This window comes from Triturus cristatus, chromosome 5_2 (genome assembly GCF_964204655.1).
Source record: "Triturus cristatus chromosome 5_2, aTriCri1.1, whole genome shotgun sequence".
NCBI lineage: Eukaryota > Metazoa > Chordata > Amphibia > Caudata > Salamandridae > Triturus > Triturus cristatus.
The window spans coordinates 452,218,214-452,241,236 of record NC_140588.1 but is presented as its reverse complement, the minus strand read 5'-3'; the positions used below and the strand labels follow the sequence as shown (position 1 = coordinate 452,241,236).

The 23,023-nt window shown below is 46.5% G+C and overlaps 1 protein-coding gene across 1 annotated transcript in view; it reads left to right on the top strand.

Annotated features, from left to right (window-relative positions):
- Window positions 1-23,023, top strand: part of STK17A (serine/threonine kinase 17a) — a 274,808-nt gene that overhangs the window by 101,874 nt on the left and 149,911 nt on the right. The window contains exon 2 of the mRNA XM_085607415.1: window positions 11,942-12,154. Within this exon, the coding sequence (XP_085463541.1) occupies window positions 11,942-12,154 (213 nt within the window). The remainder of the gene's footprint in view (window positions 1-11,941; window positions 12,155-23,023) is intronic.

Genomic DNA, 23,023 nt, shown 5'->3' with positions numbered 1-23,023 from the left:
ATCTTTAAGCATAGTAAAAGTACATACGGGATAGAACAATAAGCTCAAGAAGCAGAATTCTGGGTATCTTCCAGAAATATGTTCATAAATAGGAGTTTGACTTTTTCCTTGAAGGAGGTAGTGGTGGGGTTCAGTCTTATTTCAAGGGGGAGAGAGTTCCAGGTTCTAGAGGCGATGCCAGAGAAAGCTCTGTTGTAGGTTTTCTTCCTGATGAAACGATGTGGCTTTAGCAGTAAAGTGCTTGAACTTCTAGAGGATCTAGAGCTCCAGACAGCTCAAGTTTGTTGGCGAGATAACTTGCATATTGAAATGCAGAGCTCTGTGTGTCATACATGCAATGTTTAGTTGATTTCTTGCTTCATAAGGGACCCAGTTGAGGGATTTCAAGTCAAGAGAGATGTGATTGTACATTTTTGACCTTGTGATGAGTCTTGCTGCAGAGTTAAGTGAGGCCCTTAATGGGGCTGTTGTAGCTCAGGGTAGGCCTGAGAGGGTGGCGCTTCCATGTTCCAGTCTGGGGATCACGAGTGCTTGTACGGCAGACTTGGTCATTTTGAGGGAGGAAAGGTTTTAGTTTCCGTAGTATGCTCATTTGTAAGTTTACTCCTTTAGTGGTGGCACTAATATGCTCCTGCATATTAGGGTTTTTGTCAAGGGTTATTCCTAGCAATCTTGCTGATTCAATGATTTGTGGTGTGCAATTGAATGCTGTTAATTGCTTCATCCAGTCGTTAGTAGTGTGTGTCTGATTGGCTGAGGCGTTATGGGGTTATTCAGTTTTATGAGTGTTAAGTTTGAGGTGGTTTCATGACAGCCAATTTTGGGCATTTTGAACAGTAGGATTGAAGGATCGGATGTCTAAAGGTGATAACATTTTCAAGTACAGTTGGATGTCATCCGTGTAAAGATAATAGTAAATGTTGGATGCCCATAGCATTTCTGTTAGTGGTTACATGAATGGGTTGAAGATAGTGGGTGAAAGAGAGAAGCCTTTTGGGACCCCAAGTGTGACCGGGGCAGTCCTAGCAATGGATTGATTTATCTTGTCTTTTTTGTGTTCTGTTTTGAAGAAATGAAGTGAACCAATTTAAGACCGACCCTGATATTCCCATCCTGTGCTCTAGTAAATTGAGTAAGTTATCATGCTTTTTTTAATCGAAGGGATGTCCAAGAGAATTAGTAGGAATGATTTGTTTTGATCCAACATTTTTAGAGCATCATCCACTGTATGTGTCTGGGCCAATTCAGTGGTGTGCCTGATTGGAAACCAGATTGGTGCCAGTCATAGAGACTGAATTGGTCGATGTGGTTACATAGTCTGACTTGCACACATTTTTCAAGAGACATCGCCAGTGTCAAGATGTTGGTAATGGGGTATAAATTGTTAAGGTTGGTTGGAACGGCCATGTTTATTTTTTAGTAAATGGGGGTGACCTGTCCGGCTTTTAGGCAGTTTGGTATTTTACCCTGATGGAGTGAAGCAATTACAATCCTTGTCCAAAGTGGAAATCTAGACAGTTTGAAGTCATTAAAGAGGCTGGAGGGAAGAGAATCACTGAAGTGATTTGAGGGATTCAAGTCTGTAAGCATTTTGAGAATTGGGTTTTGCTCAATTGTTTCGAAAAAACTCCAGGAGGCATTATTTTTGAGGATGCGTTCCGGAAGGTGCGTGGGTTTGCTTATAACCGTATGGGAGGTTCTGTTGTCTAGTGATTGATTGACATTGACTTTGTGATATCTGAAGGTCGGCTTTCAAGTTATTTGTCTTTTCAAGGAAGGAGGAAAATTCTTCAATATTAGGTAGTTGACTTGATCCATTTGTGGAGAGATTGGGTGGGCCCTTTGATTGCAGCTTGACCAGATCAAATAGATTTTTTGGGCGTTTTTTGGCTTGGTCTATTTGGTTTCTGAAGAAATGCGCTTTGGCATTTATGATGCTTTTGTAATAGCTATTCCTGAGAGATCTTAGCTGTTTAAGGTGTTCCAGAGTTGGAGAAGATCTCCACTTTCAATTATCTAATCTAAGGTTGCATCTTTCAGCACTGAGGCTATCCTTGTATCATGGTTGCGAGTCCTTTGTGGATAGTCTTTTTAGTTGTAGGGGTGCAGGTGAATAAAAAATATTCTTCATGGAGCTAGTATAGTGGTCTGTGAGCTCTTGTACATCTACTATATTTTCAGGTGGTACTAGGATGTTATCGCTGAGTGATGTCAGTTTGGTGAGATTGATAATTCTCTTATTTCTTTTACAAATTTTCGGTTTGAGTATTTAGGTGGTGGTAGTTCTCAAAGGAATAGTGGAGGAAGTTGACTTGGTGATGGTCAGATGAATCACAGGGGAAGAGATTCCAATTGGGTAGAGATATCTTTTGTGATAAGATCTAGGATCTCCCCCTTGTTGTGTGTTGGGCTATCACAAATTTGTATCAAGTTAAGATCCATAAGAAAAGATGTATTGCTGTTAATTCTAGGGCCATTCAGATAGCTCCAGTGGAGTTTGAAGTCCCCAAGGAAAATGTTAGTGCCCTGTTGACCTGCGTTTGTTGTGATATCCATGATTTGTTCTACAAAGGAGAGGTGATCACCTGACGGATGATAGAACGTGTGCAATTTGCATTGGGGATTATTGTTGTAGGCAATCTCAATACATAGATATTAACATGATGAAAGAGCAAGGGAGTGTAACTGTTGAACTGAAAGGCTTCTATGGTGAATACAAACGATGCCACCCTCTGATGATATTGTAACTAGGAGGAACTAGAATGTCGGATCGGAGCAGAGGGCTCATTTAGCCAAGTTTCTGTCGGGATCAAAAGGTCTAGATACTGCATTAGAATGAGTTCTGCAAGGTCCGCTACGTGTCTAACAGCTAATCTACAATTGAGAGGCATGCATTTAAGAGAGGATTTGGGGGATGTCCTTAGAGGTCTGAGTAAGTGTAACTCTCTTGATTATGTTTATTTATCATTCTGTGGTTGGGTTTTATTTCTCTGTGGGGTTTGCAGATATAGATTGGATTTAACTCTGATTGTCAATTCTCGACTGGTGAAGAAGGTTGTATAAAAAAACTAGGAGTGATTCGATATCTCCCTCCAATAATGAGTTTGAATCCGAGGATCTAAAGGGAGCTTTGGGGCAGTGAAGTGTTCTCCAACTCCGAAATGGACAGATGAGGATAAGATGGATGTGGGTAGAGTAGGATGTGTAAAAGGGAAACAGTTAAGTTGTTCACGGCCAGGCAAAGTCGAACTGAGATTCTTACTTATCCCATCATTGGTAGGCGACTTAATGGTAAGATGTATAAGACTATGTAAGTCTTCCTTCATTTGATGCAATTTTGTACGATCTCATCTATCCTGGTCGCTAGTGGGATATGCAAGGGTAAAGCTTAGGCTTGAAGTAAGGGGGAGAGAGCAAGATGTGGTGTTGGAATCTATGCTGGTCAGGTAAGTTTGACTGGCAGTCAGACGTGGGAGAGTGACCTCAGCGATGCAATCTTGGAGTATGTGGAAATTAGGTGGTATGGAGTTGAATCCTGGGTAAGCATAGTACTGTTGGCCGGGGGGTGTGCAAGTAGAGAAAAAGAATCAGAGGAGTCTGAGGACTTTCAATTAGTTCGTAGGGGGTTAATGAAGGAGGCCGGGTCCGTGATTGATTTAAGTCTGTGATAATGGGTTTAGTCCTTGGGACTTCAGTGGATTTTAGCGAGAGAGGAGTGGGTGGTAAGGCTGGAGTAGGTAAATGGTTGCCATGGCTATATGGTTCAGCAGTGTTTGCACTTGGTGTGACGTGGGAATGTAGTGAAGTATAGCGAGTGATAGGGGTTGGCTCGGATCCCTTTGAATGCGAATGCCTATTACATGCCTGTTTATAAAGGCATTGGGTGGGGGAGGGCATATTTGTGATTCCAGTTTTTTGGATAGAGGGGAAAAGTTTCTCCAATAGCCCTAGGTTGTGATCAGAGGCTTGGATGAGGATTGTCTCATTATTGTAGATGGAGATGGTTGCTTCTGCTTCGTAGGCGGAAGAGGGGGTTACCGAGAGTCTTGAGCCATTGGGAGGTTTTTTGGATGCAAAGATTTGGGGAAGAGAGAGAAATGTTTTCCTCCAGTTTGCCCTTCTCGTATAAAGGATGAGGTCACATGTGATAGCCCCTTTATTTATGCAGGAGTGTGGGTCAGAGATCAGAGTTTCAGGATGGGCTTTTATGCCGAATTTTTAGTAGGGTTCTGGGGATAATTTATTTTGTAAACCTGTTTGCTGTATTTTACTAGGCTAGGGTCTGTTGCTGTTCATAGATCCATAGCTGCACGAGGTGCGTTGAGCAGGTATTTGAAGTTCAAGTGATCAACCTTAGGGATGATGTGAGGCGAGGGTTTGAGTCAGTTATACGTGTTTCTAGGTGAGTGTGAGAGAAGGCTGGGTAAGGTGGGAAGGCAGAGGGTTGACATGTCTGTGGGTGAGTCCTCTAAGGCATGACAAGACAAGCAGCGAGAATGAATGGCGTGGGATTACTGTTGATCGTGCAAGAAAGTAAATCAAATAATTTTCTAGTTTTCTAGGAAAGGTCGGAGGCAAAAATATTTATATATACATAAAAATAAAAAAATCTATCAAATTCTTCATATTTCAAAAAGGAAAACAGATGTTGTAACACTCAAACATTTTTGCTGTAATCAAAAACAAACGTCATACATCCATTGGTTTTCTTGGAGAAATCACCATCTTCAACATTAATGTACTAGAATGGAAAAAGTTATAACATAAAACTATATTGTGTGAGTATACGTTGCCCACCATAAACATTTCACCTTCTCCTTAAATGGATTCTTTACGGTATTTGTGGAATACAATCACTAAAATAAACAGCACTCGTATTGGCCTACCCAGGGGATAGAATATCTAGCTTGGTATATCGAATATTTGCAGTAGTGACTGAGCTTCACATTCCATCATGTTATTTTAAATAATTTAGCAATTGTCATTGCAGACAGACACCCTTTTTATTTGTTTGTATATCATGAATCACTACACATATTCCTTCTGGGTTCTTGATTTCATGGGCTTTATATGAACTGTCTCCTGCATCTACCTCCAGTTTATCAATTCCTTATTAAATATTCAGCTACGCAGATAACTACCTTAAGAATAGTATTTCTTTCTCTCTGAAAATATATTTATTGAAAGACTCTAATGTATCTTCCGGGTTTGAGGTATTGCTATCTTTTATAAAATTATTTCTTGTAAATAATTATTCATGGTTTTCATTCTTGTATTCCAAATTCATTGCTGAGCGATACTACATAATCTAGAGTTACAGTAGAGTTATTCTAAGGGGATATGGTTCATTCCTCCATCTTGTAGAATCATAGGAATTTGATATTCCAAACCTCCAAAGATCCACACTATATGTGTTAAGAATATATAGTATAACTATTAATCAAATAATTCTCAATTATCCTAAAAACAGCAGTTTCCATTGTATAAGCCAAGTCTCACCTTGTCAAAGCTACTGGTTTCAAAAGTATCATGTCACAGCATGCACTTGATTTATATTTCACACCTTGGTCGCTATATCCCCCTGATAAGGAATCCTAAAAAAATGTATATGTTTTGAAATCTTGTGTCCCAATCTATAGCACTGTATATCCTAATATTAATCCATAATATGTTCCCATAGAATCAAGTTGACATAAAGCCAACCCCTTTCCAATCTTATGTAGAGGAGAGAATGTAACTGATGGATGCTTGTTGAATGATGACACTGGTGACGGTAGTATTCACATCACAGTTAATTTGAAGCGAAGCATTAGTCTGTTACCCCGCCTGCTGTCAAGCGAGCAGGGAAACAGACAAATTGCTTTCAGACACAGGGAGCTGCATGTTTAGCAGCTCCCTGTGTCTGAAAACCATACCGGCTCCTGAAGGAGGCGGCGAACTGGCAGGGACCGTGGGGGCATTGAGGCTACTCGCGGTCCTAGAGCAAACTGGTGCCCCGTGGGCATGCAGGACAAATGGGCAGGCCCCGGGGGATGGGGTCCCCGGGTCTGAAATGTACATGGGGAAGGTGGCACATATCCCTCCTCCCCTATTTGTAAATGGCCGGGCCCCAGGAGATGGGGTTCCCAGAGCTAAAACCGGTCCCGTCCCCTTTCACAACCACTCTGCAAAGGGGCCTCCTGGCACACAGCTTTTTGGGGGGATGAAGTCTTCTTGGCTCCTGGGGGTCCTTGGGGGCCAACAACCCCTCCTGGAAGTCCAACACAGTGGGATTGCTGGGAGCTTGAGGGAGACCCACACCCTGTCTCTGCCACTCTGCAAACGCGCCTCCTGGTGCACTACTGTTTGGAAGATGAAGTCCCCTTAGCTCCTGAGGGTCCTTGGGGAGGCCAACAACCCCTCCTGTTATCTCCTGTAAGTCACACAAATTGGGATTGCTGAGAGATCATCTGAGGCCTGCACCCTTTCTCCACCACTATGCAAACGTGCCTCCTGGCGCTCTGGTGTTTGGGGGATGAAGTCCCCTTAGATGCTGAGGTCCTGTAAGTCGCACACAGTTGAATTGCTGAGAACCCCCTCCCCCTTTCTCTACCGCTCTGCAAACATGCCTCCTGGTGCGCAACTGGTTGGGGGATGAATTCCCTTAGCTGCTGAGGGTCCTGAGGGTCAACAACTCCTCCTGTTACCTCCAGTAAGTCCCACACAGCGGGATTTCTGAAAGATCTTTGGAGGCCCGCCACCTTTCTCCACAACTCTGCAAAAACGCTTCCTGGTGCACTACTTGTTGGGAGATGAAGTCCCTTTTAGATGCTGAGGGTCCTGGGGCAAGAAGCTCTCCTGTTGCCAGTAGTAAGTTCCACACAGCTGGATTGCTGAGAGCTGGTCGAAGGACCCGTCCTCTTTCTCCACTACTTTGTAAACATGCCTTGTAGTTTAAAAAAACATAGACATTCACTTAAAAGACCAAAGGTTACAGGGTCTGTATAATTAGGCTCAGATTTCACTTATACAAAACCATAGAAATTGAGCAGTTGGTTACCTGAGTTAACTATAGCTTGTGCCTGGCTATGCAGTGCTTATGACCTCACATTTTACATGGTCAGTGACCGCACTGATGACATCTCAAATGACATCACTAATGACCTCATCTACAGAACCACTCACTCATACAACCTCTTGTACGCCCACTCACATCCACACAACCACATACATACCTGTTCACAGTCCCATACCAGTACTCGCACTCACTCCTCCATAGAGCCACTCATTCACCCACTCACTCATACATAGAGCTACTCACACACCCACTCACACATAGACACACTCACCTAACCATTCACTCACCCATACAACCAGTCGTCACACACACGCAGCCACTCGCACAGCCATACACTTACACATAGAGCAACTCACACACGTACTTATTCACCTATAAAGCCACTCACACATCCATACAGCCTCTCAACACAACCACTCACTCACCCATACAAGTATTCACACACTTACACAACCACTTACATACCCATTCACACATCCATACAAGCGCTCCCGTATCTGCTCACTTACCCATACAGTCATTCACTCACACTCACTCTTCAGTACGACCATTCACACACCAACTCACTTAACCAAACTCAAACAGCCAATTACTCACCCATGCAGCCACTTAAACACCTGGTCATTCACTCATACAGTCATTCAGACACCCACTCACCCATACAGCCACTGACACACCCACCCACTCACTCACCCATGGAACCACCTACACACCCACCCACTCACTCACCTACACACCCACCCACTCACTCACCTACACATTCACTCACCCACTCAGCAACACAGCCACTCACACAGCCTCTCGCACTGCCATACTGCCTCTCGCACAGCCACAAGACCACTCGCACACCCACTGACACACCCATACAAACACTGACGCACCTACTCACTCACCCATACAAACACTGAGACATGTACTCAAACACACACACACCTAAAGACCTAGAAATCCACTCACTCACCCATACAGCCACTCCCACACAGTCACACGACCACTCATGTTAGTGATAGCATCACTCATTCGTACTACAACTAGTATACTAATAGAACTTTTGTAGTAGGTTAGTATATATGTTTAGCACCCATTAACTCTTAAAAAGACACTCACTTGATGATGTCATCAGTGATGTAATATGTAAGGTCACAAGCAGTGCATTGTGGAGGTGGAAGTTGTAGTTAGCTCAGGAACTATATAACTGCTGAATTTCTATGGTTTTGTGTGACTGAAATCTGAGCCTAACTATAACATCCCTGTAACCTTTGTTTTTTCCAGTGAATTTCTACGTTTAAAAAAAAAATTCTATTTCCTAACTATAATGTCCCTGTAACCATAACGTTTCTTGCAGTCAACCTGGTTGCTTCCACCAGACAGGTGCAAGTCGCGGTTTTTTAATCTAAAAGGCTGTGTATCTGCAGGATCGGGGCACAGAAAACTCAGACTCCAGGGGTAAATCCCCAATGCCAAGTAGCCATGATGAAGTCTGTAAGGTCGAAACGCGTTGCCACCAATACATTCTTTGTTTTGGATATAGATATATATAATCTCTCTGTATTTATCCATCTCTATTTTTGCAACCCCGTATATGTAATCTAATCTATCTATGTGTATATATATATATATATATAATATATATTCTTTGCAACCATATCTGTCTCTCTAGGCAGCCCTCCCGATCCAGCCATCCAGCTATTGAACACTATCTTTTCAATCCTCTATATCTGTTTAGAATAAAGATGTACCAAAAACATTTTTTTTTCAAACTGATTTAGCAGAGACAAGAAACTGGGAGCCTGTGCCAGACCAATTGGCTTTTTCTAGGTCTGGTTTTGACCTTTTTGATTTTACTAACATTATGCGTATAAAATAGTTATAGGGTGTTCAGCCAGACCTCATCCATTAGTCCATTGTTGTGTAATTTTAACTTTCTTTCACCTACTCCACCATGCATCATGGTCCAGTATTCAGCCCACTTGAGGCATTTTCTGACTTCACTGTGAGTTACGCCATGCTCCCCTTTCACAAGGAGCACATTAACACACATTGTAGTCCCATTCAGTGGCAGGTACTACTATAGTAATGTGTTCCTTGTTGAGGCCCAAAACATTTTTTGCCTTTGGTCAATTTTTGCTTTTGTAGATCAAGGACCTGACAGCCTCTCCAGCAGTAAAGGTCTACATAAACCACGACAGAACAAAAAAAGAATTACATGAGCCAAAAAGACTACCGCTCAGCCAATGCTTTTTTAATATATTTTTTTAATGTAATTTTCCAGTCTGATGTAAGGAAGGATATGGCACTCCTCTATACCAGAGGAGAAACTGGGTACTTTAAGACCTATTTTTAAAAACACAGCCGTTCGGCTGGAAACGACAAAAATGTATTTTGAATCCTCAGTCTAGCAGTGTCTTACACTATAAGCACTGGCAAGGTCAGGAGGAATGCTCTCGAAAGAGAAGGTGTGATTGGTGATATTTACTTTTCACGTTGTATTGCGTGACAAAAATAAAAATGAAAAACAAAACACTCTGCCAAAACATGGCAGCCTTTTGCTTGCAATAAAATGTTTGCATTTAAATAGTCAACCTTCGCATACAATTTTAATAGAACAGTACTACTGATGCTACATAAAGGGCCGATGTCTTTGGAATAGGTATATGTCTTTTTAGTTTTAATACACAACACAGGAATATGATTCTTATTAGTTTGAATTGCTGTAGCCTGAAGGTCTAGTTAAAACACTGAATGATGCATGCTGTTCTCTATTGATAGCAGGCTGGCAGTACCTAAACCTCTCTTGTAGAAAAGTTTTCCTTTGTAATTAGCATTGTTATTCCCACATCCTCCTTCCTCCGTACTCATGGAATTCCAGAGGTATGTAGTACTGTGCCAAGGACGAAAATATCTAAGAACGTGAAGCGGAGGTTCATGTGTGACCTACTCCTTCCAGTCCTTACTTTCCAAGGCTAACTGATACCTTACCGCAGTCTCTTTATTCCTTGTTCATGCAGAGTTGCCTTGCTCCTGACATTTATCGGTCATAATCCTCACATCATCCCCTTTTGAGACTGTAACAACTAAATTTGCCTGGTCAGGGCTCACAGCCTACCCACTACCAACAGAGCCACATCATCCAGGGCTGCAACTGTGCCACGGTCGCCTCGTCACAGGCCTAATCTGGGTGAATTCGTACATTGAGACATGGCCCTTGCCTGTCCTACTGGTTGGCCTTGAACTAGTTTCACTTGTCACAGCCCCCACCTACAGGAGTACAGTGGGGCTTGAAGAGCTGCTCATAAGGAATGAAGACCAGGCTATCATCAAACGTTTACACCAGGAGTTAAGAACTGAAAAAACGTGTTTTAAGTATACATTTGACTCGTCAGGGAAACTTGAGACTGCTCTACACAAATGGGGCCCCTGATCTGTTCCTCGGGGGGATCCAGATCAGGGGCAAGACATATTCCCCCCCCCCCTGTATTGATTCCACCGCCCCCAGATGGCGTGCCACTTCCGAGGGCGGCCTCTGGCGCAATATACTGTCTTCTCCCTGAGCATACTCCAGTCCATATTTTCTTTCCACGCAGTTAACGTGGGGGGCCCCCCGGAACCCCACAAGCGCGCGATGTCCCTCTTAGCAACCATGTTACCCAGGGTCACCCACTGGGTCTGTGCCTCATCATGGTCAGTGGGCCCCCAGACATTCAGGAGACAACACCGCGCTTCCGGCTGCATAGCAATGCCCGTCACCTCCCCCATCACCGCATGAACTCGCCTCCAAAATTCCGTGATGACACCACATTCCCAGATGATATGTAGGAAAGTACCCACCATACCGCATCCCCTCCTACATAGGCCTTCCTCAGAGAATCCCATATGAACCAGTCGCGGCCCCGTCACATACACTCGATGCAGGATCTTGAGCTGCACCAGCCTCAGACGCGACGGGATCGCAACCTCCTTAGGAGAGGAAACAGCAGACTGCCAGTCCTCATCATCCAACTCGAGTCCATCCCTAGTCCACTGGTCCCGCAGCCCCAGTAGCATATCAGCCCGGACATTTATCAGTTTCTTGTAGATGAGCGAGATCGTGCTCTCCGGCATATGGCCATCAAGGATCCGGTCCTCCAAAGGAGAGGACTCTGGCACCTTCTCACCCTCCACGAGGACTGACCGCAGGGCATGACGCACCTGAACATATCGGAAAAACTCAGACGCCCCCAACTCATACTCCTTCTGCAACTCTTCAAAGGACTTCACCCTACCCTTAATCAGCATATCTACAACCCTGGAGATGCCGATCAAGTCCCATTTATCAAACCCTTTCGTATGCCAAAGCCTGCCCAACCTTTCAGATTCAAACAACGGGGCAGCTAGGGTGAGCCTATCCTTCCAGCCCAGAGAGTCAGTCGCCATCTTCCATACACGCACCGCCACCCCAGTGGGCCCCGTGAGGGATGAGTCGAGGGACCGCGAGTACAACGCTCAGAGCTCACGCGGCCATCTTGGTCAAGCGCTAGGCTCCTCCCCAATAAGACCTTATTTAATTTAAGCAGTATGTGATATACATTGTTATAAAATCAAACACTGTCTGTATCTTGTATGAATTTTACAAAGCCGGCCGGACATTTTAATTTGGGAAAGCTACTAGCGATATTTAAGTTGTTACAGTTGGGATCTCTATTTAAATATGTGCATTGTGAAATTGGGGACAATAACACTCATATTAATGGGTTTTAAACTTGTTTCAATAAATGGGACGTTATGGTATTCTTTGTAATGCTATGTAACTTGGTACAGTGACAAATCTGATGCCATTAAAATATATCTAAAACGTTCTATTCAAATTGTAAGCCATTTCCGTTTGTACATGTCTCCCCTCCACAGAGGAAAGTTTGCGGTAGTAAAGAAATGCATTGAGAAAGAAACAGAGAAAGAGTTTGCAGCCAAGTTCATGAGAAAAAGAAGAAAAGGCCAAGACTGCCGAACAGAAATCATTCACGAAATTGCTGCACTGGAGCTCGCAAAGTGCTGTCACAGGGTCATCAACTTGCATGAAGTCTATGAAACCGCATCGGAGTTGATCTTAGTTCTTGAATTGTAAGTATGTTTGATATTCAAGCCCCCATTCTCTGTACTATTGCATTGTTTTTTGATCACATCACATTGCTTATTTGGTGGGGGGATTTTGGCTACAGTTTTTAGGTCTCGCGTGGCGTTGCAGCGCAAAGCTCTGCTCGCCTCGGCGAGATTTATTGTGAACAAGGAGTTTTAGAAAAGGGCTTTAAGCCCCGCCCCTTATTTCCATTGGCTGGCGTCACCGTTTTTGCTAAGAGGTGGCCTGCCATTGGAAATGATGGTTTTCTGTAGACGCCCTTTGGCCTCCGAGTCGGACTGGGTCACCTGCTTTGCTGCTGTCGCAAAGCACTTTCTTATCTTTATGGGGCCATGTGTTTCTAATTAGAAACACATGGCCCCATAAAGACAAGAGATCCTCATGCTCCCGCTTAAGCCCGGTCCTCTTTCACTTTCGGGACTGCGCTTGTTCTCCTAGTGGAATCGGGCCTTCTTGTGCAGCAAAGACATTAGCAGCGTTATTGTGGACGTGTGCACACTGCCTCCTGCTTACTTATGCTATTTTCTTTCCCTTTTACTCTGCGTGTTGTCCGGCCATTATGATCCTGAGCATAGGGCAGGCCGCGGGATGCTGGACTGGATGTGGCCGTCATCTTGTTCCTTTTCTTTGTGAACCACTCTCACTGCAGGCACAACGTGTTTTTTTTATTTTTTTATTAACGGAGCATTACTGTTTAATGCACTTTAAATTTTAAATGCAGTACTGGGCTGTACAGAGCCCTCATTGCTGTGCGAGCCCTACATGAACGGATATTTGTTTGTTGTGTAGTGTGCAGTACTGGGTTGTACAGAGCCCTCATTGCTGCGCGTGCGCTACATGAACGGATATAATAGGCTCTTGCTCTACAAGGTCTGTTTGTTTGTTTAGCAAATTCATACAGTGCAAACTGAACTCAAGAGTAGTAGAGCACTTTACAAGACACCCAGTTACATTACACAAGAGCACATTCACACAGGAACACATAGCCTTTTAGAAGGCACGGGAGATTAACTAATTTGCCCAGAATCACACATTGGTAAGCCGACGCCGTGACTCGAACATCGTTCCCCAGCTTCCCGCTTAGCAGCTCTGGTCATTACATCACATCCTTTTGCTTTAAGGACATTGCCTTACAAGACACCCAGTTACAATTACACAAGAGCACATTCACACAGGAACACATTGCCTTTTAGAAGGCATGGGAGATTAACTAATTTGCCCAGAATCACACATTGGTAAGCCAACGCCGTGACTTGAACAACACCAGCTTTCGCACGCGATCATCATGTGTGAATAAACAATTAATCGCACGTGATCATCATGCGTGATTAATCAATTAATCTCCCCATGGTCCCCCTGTTTACTAAATACGGGGTGCTAAGGAACATTAACATGCGCTATAAGAAGGGACCAACCCGTTAAATCTGTTTCATGTTCTAGCTACTTACTGTTTTTTGTTTCTAATCTTCTGCTCTCCCTTGTGCCCCCTTCCAGATCCTCCTCTCCTTCTGCATTCTGCCACCACCCTCCTACCACCACGTCCACCACCACCACCACATCCACCATGTCCACCACGTCCACCACGTGCAACCCCACCACGTGCAACCCCACCACGTGCACCCCCACCACGTGCAACCCCACCACGTGCACCCCCACCACGTGCAACCCCACCACGTGCACCCCCACCACGTGCACCCCCACCACGTGCACCCCCACCACGTGCACCCCCACCACGTGCACCCCCACCACGTGCACCCCCACCACGTGCACCCCCACCACGTGCGCCCCCACCACGTGCGCCCCCACCACGTGCGCCCCCACCACGTGCGCCCCCACCACGTCTGCCCCCATGTCTGCCCCACCATGTCTGCCCCCACCATGTCTGCCCCCACCATGTCTGCCCCCACCATGTCTGCCCCCACCATTTCTGCCCCCACCATGTCTGCCCCCACCATGTCTGCCCCCACCATGTCTGCCCCCACCATTTCTGCCCCCACCATGTCTGCCCCCACCATGTCTGCCCCCACCATGTCTGCCCCCACCATGTCTGCCCCCACCATGTCTGCCCCCACCATGTCTGCCCCCACCATGTCTGCCCCCACCATGTCTGCCCCCACCATGTCTGCCCCCACCATGTCTGCCCCCACCATGTCTGCCCCCACCATGTCTGCCCCCACCATGTCTGCCCCACCACGTCTGCCCCACCACGTCCACCATGTCCTCCACTGCCACCACGTCTGCCACCACGTCTGCCACCACGTCTGCCACCACGTCTGCCACCGCCACCACCACATCTGCCACCCCCACCACGTGCTCCCCCACCACGTGCTCCCCCACCACGTGCTCCCCCACCACGTGCTCCCCCACCACATGCTCCCCCACCTCCACCACGTGCTCCCCCACCACGTTCTCCCCCACCTCCACCACGTTCTCCCCCACCTCCACCACGTGCTCCCCCACCTCCACCACTTGCTGCCACCTCCACCACGTCCGCCGCCACCTCCACCACGTCCGCCGCCACCTCCACCACGTCCACCACCACGTCCGCCGCCACCTCCACCACGTCCGCCGCCACCTCCACCACGTCCGCCGCCACCTCCACCACCACGTCCGCCACCACCACGTCCGCCACCACCACGTCCGCCACCACCACGTCCGCCACCACCACGTCCGCCACCACCACGTCCGCCACCACCACGTCCGCCACCACCACCACCACGTCCGCCACCACCACCACCACGTCCGCCACCACCACCACCACGTGCTCCCCCACCACCACGTGCTCCCCCACCACCACGTGCTCCCCCACCACCACGTGCTCCCCCACCACCACGTGCTCCCCCACCACCACGTGCTCCCCCACCACCACGTGCTCCCCCACCACCACGTGCTCCCCCACCACCACGTGCTCCCCCACCACCACGTGCTCCCCCACCACCACGTGCTCCCCCACCACCACGTGCTCCCCCACCACCACGTGCTCCCCCACCACCACGTGCTCCCCCACCACCACGTGCTCCACCACCACCACCACATCCACCACCACCACCACATCCACCACCACCACCACATCCACCACCACCACCACATCCACCACCACCACCACATCCACCACCACCACCACATCATCCACCACCACCACCACATCATCCACCACCACCACCACATCATCCACCACCACATCATCCACCACCACCACCACCACATCATCCACCACCACCACCACCACCACCACCACCACCACCACCACATCATCCACCACCACCACCACGTCGAGGCTTTACAGAGCAGATTAAGGCTGTTTGGCCCTCACTAAAGATAGTCGCAGGTGCAGGTAGAAGGGATGTTTGGCAAGGATTGTAGGGGGAGAGGACATAGGAGAGTTAGACGAATAGAACAAGCATTAAAAATGCAATAGGTCTCGCCTTTCATTAAGTTAAAGCCATTTGCTTTGCTGTACAATACCATTAGCAAAGCAAATGGCTTTAACTTAATCAAAGATGTGCTGCCCCAGTCAAGGTTTTTTCCTTGAATTCTGTGACTTGCAGTCTTGTTTGTGCCATTATAAAACAGGACTACAAGTCTCAAAATTCAAAGCAAAAACCTGGACTGGACAGCACATCACACATGGACCTAGAAAACTTGGCAACTCTGGGTATCAGAGCACTTTACATGAGCACCAGTTACATTACAGACTGACCCATTCACAGATTAAGTGATTTGTCCAGAATCACAAGATTTTGAGTGCCCCTGCCTAGACTCAAACTGGTTCCTCAGCTTCGAGGCCAACTGCTCTTGCCGTTAGGCCACATTTAACGGCTAAATGTGCGATACCTTCTTGCGAGTAAAACCAGGCAAGGAAGTCCATGGAAAAAGATAAATATAGGTAAATGACACCCTTTTAAGAATAAAGAAGCTCTTAAAACTGGTGAGAAACCCCTGAAATGGAAGGTCATTAAGATAGTGCCTTTATTTTACATACTAACTACTATTTATACAGTGCTTTTGGCTGGGACCTTGTAGCACTATAAATACAAAAGTTTGTCATTCACCACTGCACCAAACAGGATTCAATTTGGTTGCTCTCTGATTATACGCACACCCCTGCAATGAGTGCATTATCTAATTGAGGTTTTATAAGGAAAGAGAGTGCATTCTCCATCAATGTTATTTTACATGGAATTACCTTGAAAATTATATAAATATATATTGAAATTAGTTGTTTTTATAAAATACTAAATCTCTTTGCACATTTTGCTTCAGCCTAACTAATACTATAATACAATTTTGAAATTACAGCTTGTATATGTACTGTGTTTACAGCTGCAGGTTGTGGCTTTGTAGCATTATGAATTCACAAGTCCGTATTGCCCACTGCACCAATCAGGATTCAGTATTGTTTGTCTCTGGTTAACCACACAGAAATTTGAATTGATGGTATTACCCAATGAGGCTTCATAACATAAAAAGTGCATTACCTACTCCTAACGTTATTTGAATTTAAGATGTGCTCGCTGTTATTTTATGTGCTGAGTTTAAAAGACCCAAAAAATTGTGACGAATGATTTTGATTTTTTTTTAAACCTCTTTTTATGAAAATGTAATTAAGAAAATAACTATAACAAGCATTGAAAATGCAATAGGTCTCGCCTTTGATTACGTTTAAGTCATTTGCTTTGCTAATAGTATTGTATAGCAAAGCAAATGGCTTTAACTTAATGAAAGGTGAGACCTATTGCATTTTTAATGCTTGTTCTGTTAATGCTTTTAGTTTAAACAAAAATATGCACACAAAGGTGAATAGACAGTATTTGCAGGTAATTGCTTTTCTCTTACTACGTTTCTGATTGCCGTTCGTGGTAAGGACGCAAAATGAATTTGATCGTTCTGCAAGTTAACTTTTATGTTTTGTGTTCAGTGATGGGTGTTCTTTGTGACAAAAGGGCGAATGAGACAATTTGTGGAGAGGCTTGGTTTTGACGGAGAGGTTGCTAACAGGATGTACTTTCTGTTACTCTGACTTTTTTTTAACTTGTTTTGTGTTGAGACTGAAGTGAAGACGCGAGACCATAATATGCAGGGAATCCATCTTAGAGGTGCTTCTGTCAAGATGTCCAGGGTCCTTTGACATTCACGAATTAAACATGCGTTAATTATACTATAACCAGGAGAGTCGAATATTCTTGTTTTCTTGGTCACTAAAGTCATTTTTGTCACTTAATTCAATTAGATGTAAAAACAACTTGAAATCTGTTGCCCTACCCCCACACCCTTCTTATCTCTGTGAATATACAGGTCCCCACTCGTAACCCTAAAACAACTATTTTGTAAAATCTACAATATTGATGGTTTTCCATTGCACAATGTCTAAATTGGAATTAGGAAATTACGGCTTTCTATCTCTTTTTGGACAATTAAGTGTAATTTGTGACCATAAAACCTTGTATGAATTGGGCACACATGTGCTTGGATGGGGGCAGGGTGAGGGGAGAGGCTTTCTTAACTTCATGAGTTTGATTATGAAGTCAATTTTGTATTAGGCAATTGTTTGTTGTGGGGGTTGGTGTGCATTGTATGGTTGTGTAATCTTACTGTATAATACACTCGCAAAAATTGTTTTGTGTCCAGTCAGACTCTTTTGGAAAACATTTAGTTCAACCCTGGGTAGCGGTGGCTTCGAGCAACCAAGGCTTAAACTAAGGAACTAGTGTAAAGCATTTAGAAGCACCAAACATCAAAATTTGGCGACCCAATACAAAAGAAATCTGTCACAAATGTATAAAAATAGACTATATTTTTATGAATTTTGATGGACAGAATCAACCTGTGGGTTTTGGAGAATAAATGTAAATCTCAATACTTTTAGTCCCAACTACAAACTAGCTTTGATAATCGTACATTTATAAACTTGAAAAGTTTGAAAGAGTTGCGTTAGGCTACTCTGCCCGACTAGGGCAACCAAATCCGGCAGGGAGAAGGTCAGGGGGACCACTAAGGAGTATTTGTAAAGTTACCTCGTCACTAAAGCATTCCTCCTGGGCGTCCAATCTGGACTCGCATGACACTCCCAGATCCGGCAGACTCGGGTGCAACTTTTGGCTGTTGACGATCGTTCTCTTGGGATGGTCAGTGGCAATTCTCCAGAAGTGGCTACTGACTTGCTTGGTTGGGCTACTTCAGCTTTGATGGTCTTGGTGCTGGTTCCATGGGTCAGCCAACTGACTTCATGGAGTCACTTATTTGGTTGGGCAATCTGTTGTGCTGGGCTCTATATATACGCCCCAAATGTAGACTAGGGCGCTTTTCTGAGTGATTTGTCTAGGGTCTTGTCCTGTTGGAGCGATGTCCCTTGACTCCTGGGGGGTGACTTCAATGCAGTGCTCGACACTTCATAGGATCGTTCCTTCACGCCCCTTGGGTGCACGTCGGCGTCGTCCAACGCGCATGCTCTGTGTACATGGTTGAAGCACTGGTCCCTATCTGATATTTGGAGGCAGCGTAACCCTGACTCTCGTATATATTCCTTCTACTCGCCAGTCCACAACCTGCATGTGCGGCTTAATCGTATCCTTGTCTCGCCTGCATTGTTTCCCTTAATTCTAAACACTGAGTATCTAGGGCACACAAACTCAGACCACAACCCCCAATATTTGTTAATCAGTTGGGAGAGTAGGCCCCCCTCAGCTTCTCCCACCCCCCCGGTCCCCAGCTGCAGGCTGCAGCCCGCCACGTTGGAGGACCCGGCATTCCGTGCTTCGTTGGGTGCATCCCTGCTGGAATATATTGAGCTGACACCACTAACTCCCCTTCCAACGAGTGGGAGGCCTTTAAGGTGGGGACATGGGAACACTGCCTGGGCCTGAAGTGGAATGTGCCTAGGCAGCTCGACACCACCCTGAGTACCCTCGAGAGGAATCTCCTTCGGCAGGAGTCCCTCTTGATTACTCATCCTGAGGCTAGGGCAAAGCTCGCATCAATGCAGACTAAGCGACTCATGTTTTTGGAACAATTGAGATGCCACAACTTTTTAGCACACTCCGCACGTACAAATGCCACAGCAGGTAAGACAGGAAAGTTGCTTGCTTACCTTGTTCGTCAGGAACATCCCCGTAGCCCTATACTTTCCATAGGAGATGACTTGGGGCTCTTGCGAAACACGCTATTAGAATTTCACTCAGCCATGACTCGTCACTATTCTTCCCTCTATACATCTTGAGCGCAAGGGACTCTCCAGCAAATCAGCGCTTTCTTCAATGCGATCGACCTACCCGCTTTAGCCCTTGACCACCACCTGGCATTGGACTTCCTTATCACACTAGCTGAGGTGCGGGATGCGCTGTCATCTCTGGCATCTGGGAAGATGCCGGGGCCAGACGGGCTGTCCGCCAAGTTCTTTAAGACATATGCTGGCATACTTTACCTCCGCGATCGAAGTCTCTGCGCTCCCGCCTTCTCTATACAGCGCAAACCTGGTCCCTCTGCTGCAGCCGGGGAAGGATCCCACATCCCTGAGTTCCTACAGACCACTAGCGATCTTAAATACTGGTTATAAAATATTGGCAACAATCCTGGCTAACAGACTGGCGTCCTGCACCCCCTCATTGGTCCATACAGATTAGAACTGGTTTGTCCCGGCTCCTAGCACCTCCTTTAACCGCTGTCGATACCTTAGAGTTGCTGAGTATGCCCCATCTGATTGGCCGCACTCAGGCTGCTTGGTATTGGACCTTGAAGGGGCATTCAATTCTCTCGAATGGGACTACCTGTTTGCCGCCTTAGCTAAATTTGGCATTGGACCTTTCTTTATCGGACTAGTCTGGCTATTATATAGGTACCCAACTGTCTGAGTCAAAACAGGCCCCTACATTTCAGAGGCCATAGCAGTACGGGACTAGGCAGGGATGCCCGTTGTCTCCCCATCTCTTTTCTTTAGCGGTGGAGCCCTTGACAGCGACCGTCTGAGCCCGGGTAGACATGGGGCTCCCTCTGGGGGATGACATCCATACAATATCCTTGTATGCCGATGACCTACTGCTATGTCAGGGACATGCATGCTATTCCCCTTCGTTGGATCTGATACTGTCAGAATTTGCGCAGTGTTGGGCCTGCGTGATAATGCTTCAATATCGATACTGTTCCCTTTTACAGTGAGCACCCCAGACCTGAGCTACTCACTAAATTGCAAACCGGTAACATGGTGTGTTGGCACTTTCTGCTACCTAGGGGTACACATGTTCCGCAATAAAGTAGACCTGCTTGATGGTAATGTTACCAGGGCGGTGACTGCCATCCAGTCTCAGATCTCCTTCTGGAGGACTCTACCATTATCCGTCTCACGCAGAATTGCGCTTGCTAAGATGGTGATCTTGCCTCAGCTTCTTTAATATTTTACAAATCTGCCCCTTTACATATCTCCTGCCTTTTATGGTAAGTTGGAAAACACAGTTAGAGACTTCATTTGGGGGACATTCAGACATAGGGTCACCATTAAGAAGCTCTAGCTACCAACTGGACAGGGCGGCCTTGCTGCCTAATTTTGAGCACTATTATGTAGCGGCACAGGTGCAGTGGATTGCCAAATGGTTGGCCTCTCACTATCTTGGGGATACGGCCACTACGTTCTCTCCTTTATCACACCCCTCCCTCCTACACCTGTTCCATCTGTGCGTGCGACCTAAACACATGGACTCCCTGCTGCTTTCAGTAGCTTATGAGTGTTTTTGCCTGTGTCTGTTCATTACTCGTGCTATACAGCCTTATTGCCCTCCATACCCTTACAAGGCACCCCCAGGGGCCCGCGTGTGACTACGGCTGCGGAACTGCAGGCCTGGGACGTGACTGGTATTCAAGACACTGGGGACCTGTTTCGCGACAGGACTATGAGCCCTCATGCTGAGCTGGTAGAGGGGGAGGGTCTTCACCCCGGGAGTTTCCTCCAACACCGCTCACTTAAGGTCTCCCTATCTGCCAGATGAGGTGCGCTAGCCGCAGAGCCTCCTGCACAAGATACGTTCCAATATCTACACATCATGGGAGACGGGGGTCACCTGGGCAGATGCTTCACAGCATCTCTCCGCCAACATACTGCATTCTTTCTAAGCCCTCTACGGGTACACGGGGAGGAGGACCCGGGGCGTGTCTTTACCAAACCAGAATGGACAGCTGTCCTGGAGAGCCCCTCCCGCGTACCTCGTAACCAGCGTTTCCTTCAAATACAGTTCTTCATACTCCACCGGGCATACCTTACCCCGGCCAAAATGAATAAATACTTCCGTCGCACAGACTCCGCCTGCCCCAGATATCACTCAGCTGATGCAGACATTTTACAGATGCTCTGGCGGTGCTCAAAACTTTCTACATACTGGAGCGAGGTAGCCAATATTCTTTACTACTGCCCAGAGCTAGACATATCTTTCAGCTGAGAGGCCTACATTCTTTATCTGTTTGGAAGGGGGAGGAAGCACAGAGCCACTTCCCGCTTCATAGACCTGGGCCTAGCCGTCGCCAAGCGCCTAATCACCAAACACTGGAAGGCATCTAGTGCTCCACAGACTGTGGCATGGCGCTGCTCCTTACTTAACTGAGCCCAGGCGGAGAGCGTTGCCCTGCGCAGGGAGGATCCGTTAGGAAAACGAAGATTCCCCCTGGCTGTGGAATGGGAGACTGCTGATATCTGATGGGTTGGCAGGGGGCTCCTCGCCAGGGAGAGTCGACACAACAGAGGTGGGGTTGCAGATGGATGGGTTATCCTGATTGCACCTCAATGAGGATAAAGACCCCACAGTTTTTCATTTGGGTCACTTGTGGGGCTGGTCGGCACACGTGAGAGCCATGCTAGGCATGATACACTTGCATGGGTCGGCGCCTGATGGGGAGGGTCTAGCTGCGTTTCACTTACAAGTTGTTCCCTCCCTTCCTTTATCTTACTAATCCTCATTAGGTTAATACCTGCCTCCACAGTTCAGGTTTGTATGGTAACGCGAGCGGAGACCTTACGCAATTTGTGTAAAGTCCTGCTTAACCTAGGATGCATACGCCACACCAGTACCCACTGGGAAGCCATTAACTTGTGCGAGCAGCCCTTTGTATCTCTCTGATAACATGCGTTGTATTACCGCTTACACACTGATGCATATAATGGAAATGTAATGCATATGCGAGATATGTCTGAAGGTTATGTATCTGTTTAGTAAGCAAAATGACAAACTGATTCAAACAAAAAAAATGGAGTCACTTATTTGATGTGGGGCTTGGGAGTGACTTTTCCTTAAGCCTGGAGCCACATGTACAGTCCTCTCTTTGCTAGCCCAAAGTGCGGCAAGTGCAGTCCAGCAGATGATGTAGCCTCTCTTTGCCAGGTCCAAGGGTCAGCACGGCAGTCCTTCTTCAGTCCATTCTCCCGTTCCGTAGTGAACTGAGGTTCAGGGTGCCAGGGGTGCTCAATCCATGCCCAGAAAGTGCCCTGGGGGGGATGATTCGGTCACCAGCTAATGGTCTACCAGGATCCCTCCTGACCTGTGACTATTTCTAGCTATGTGTGGCATCTAGCAATCCCAGGGTGCACTATTCTGCCCACTCCCAAGATGTCTGAGCCCTTCCTTGAATGTTAGGAGGTTGGTATCCTATTCTAGAGGTGCGGCTATTGGTGGGCCACATGCCCACTGTAAAACCGGTTTGGGCACTGGTCTTCCCTCTGTTTCTGCCGCCAGCATGTCTACCTGAACAGAAGGGCAACCCCTCAGGTGGGCAAATGTGATTGCCACTTACCCACCAAAGGCGGCTTCGCCTTGAAGTTCGCCTTCACCTTTTGGGCCAACACCCTGAGTGACTTCCTGCAAGGGGTAGGTAACACC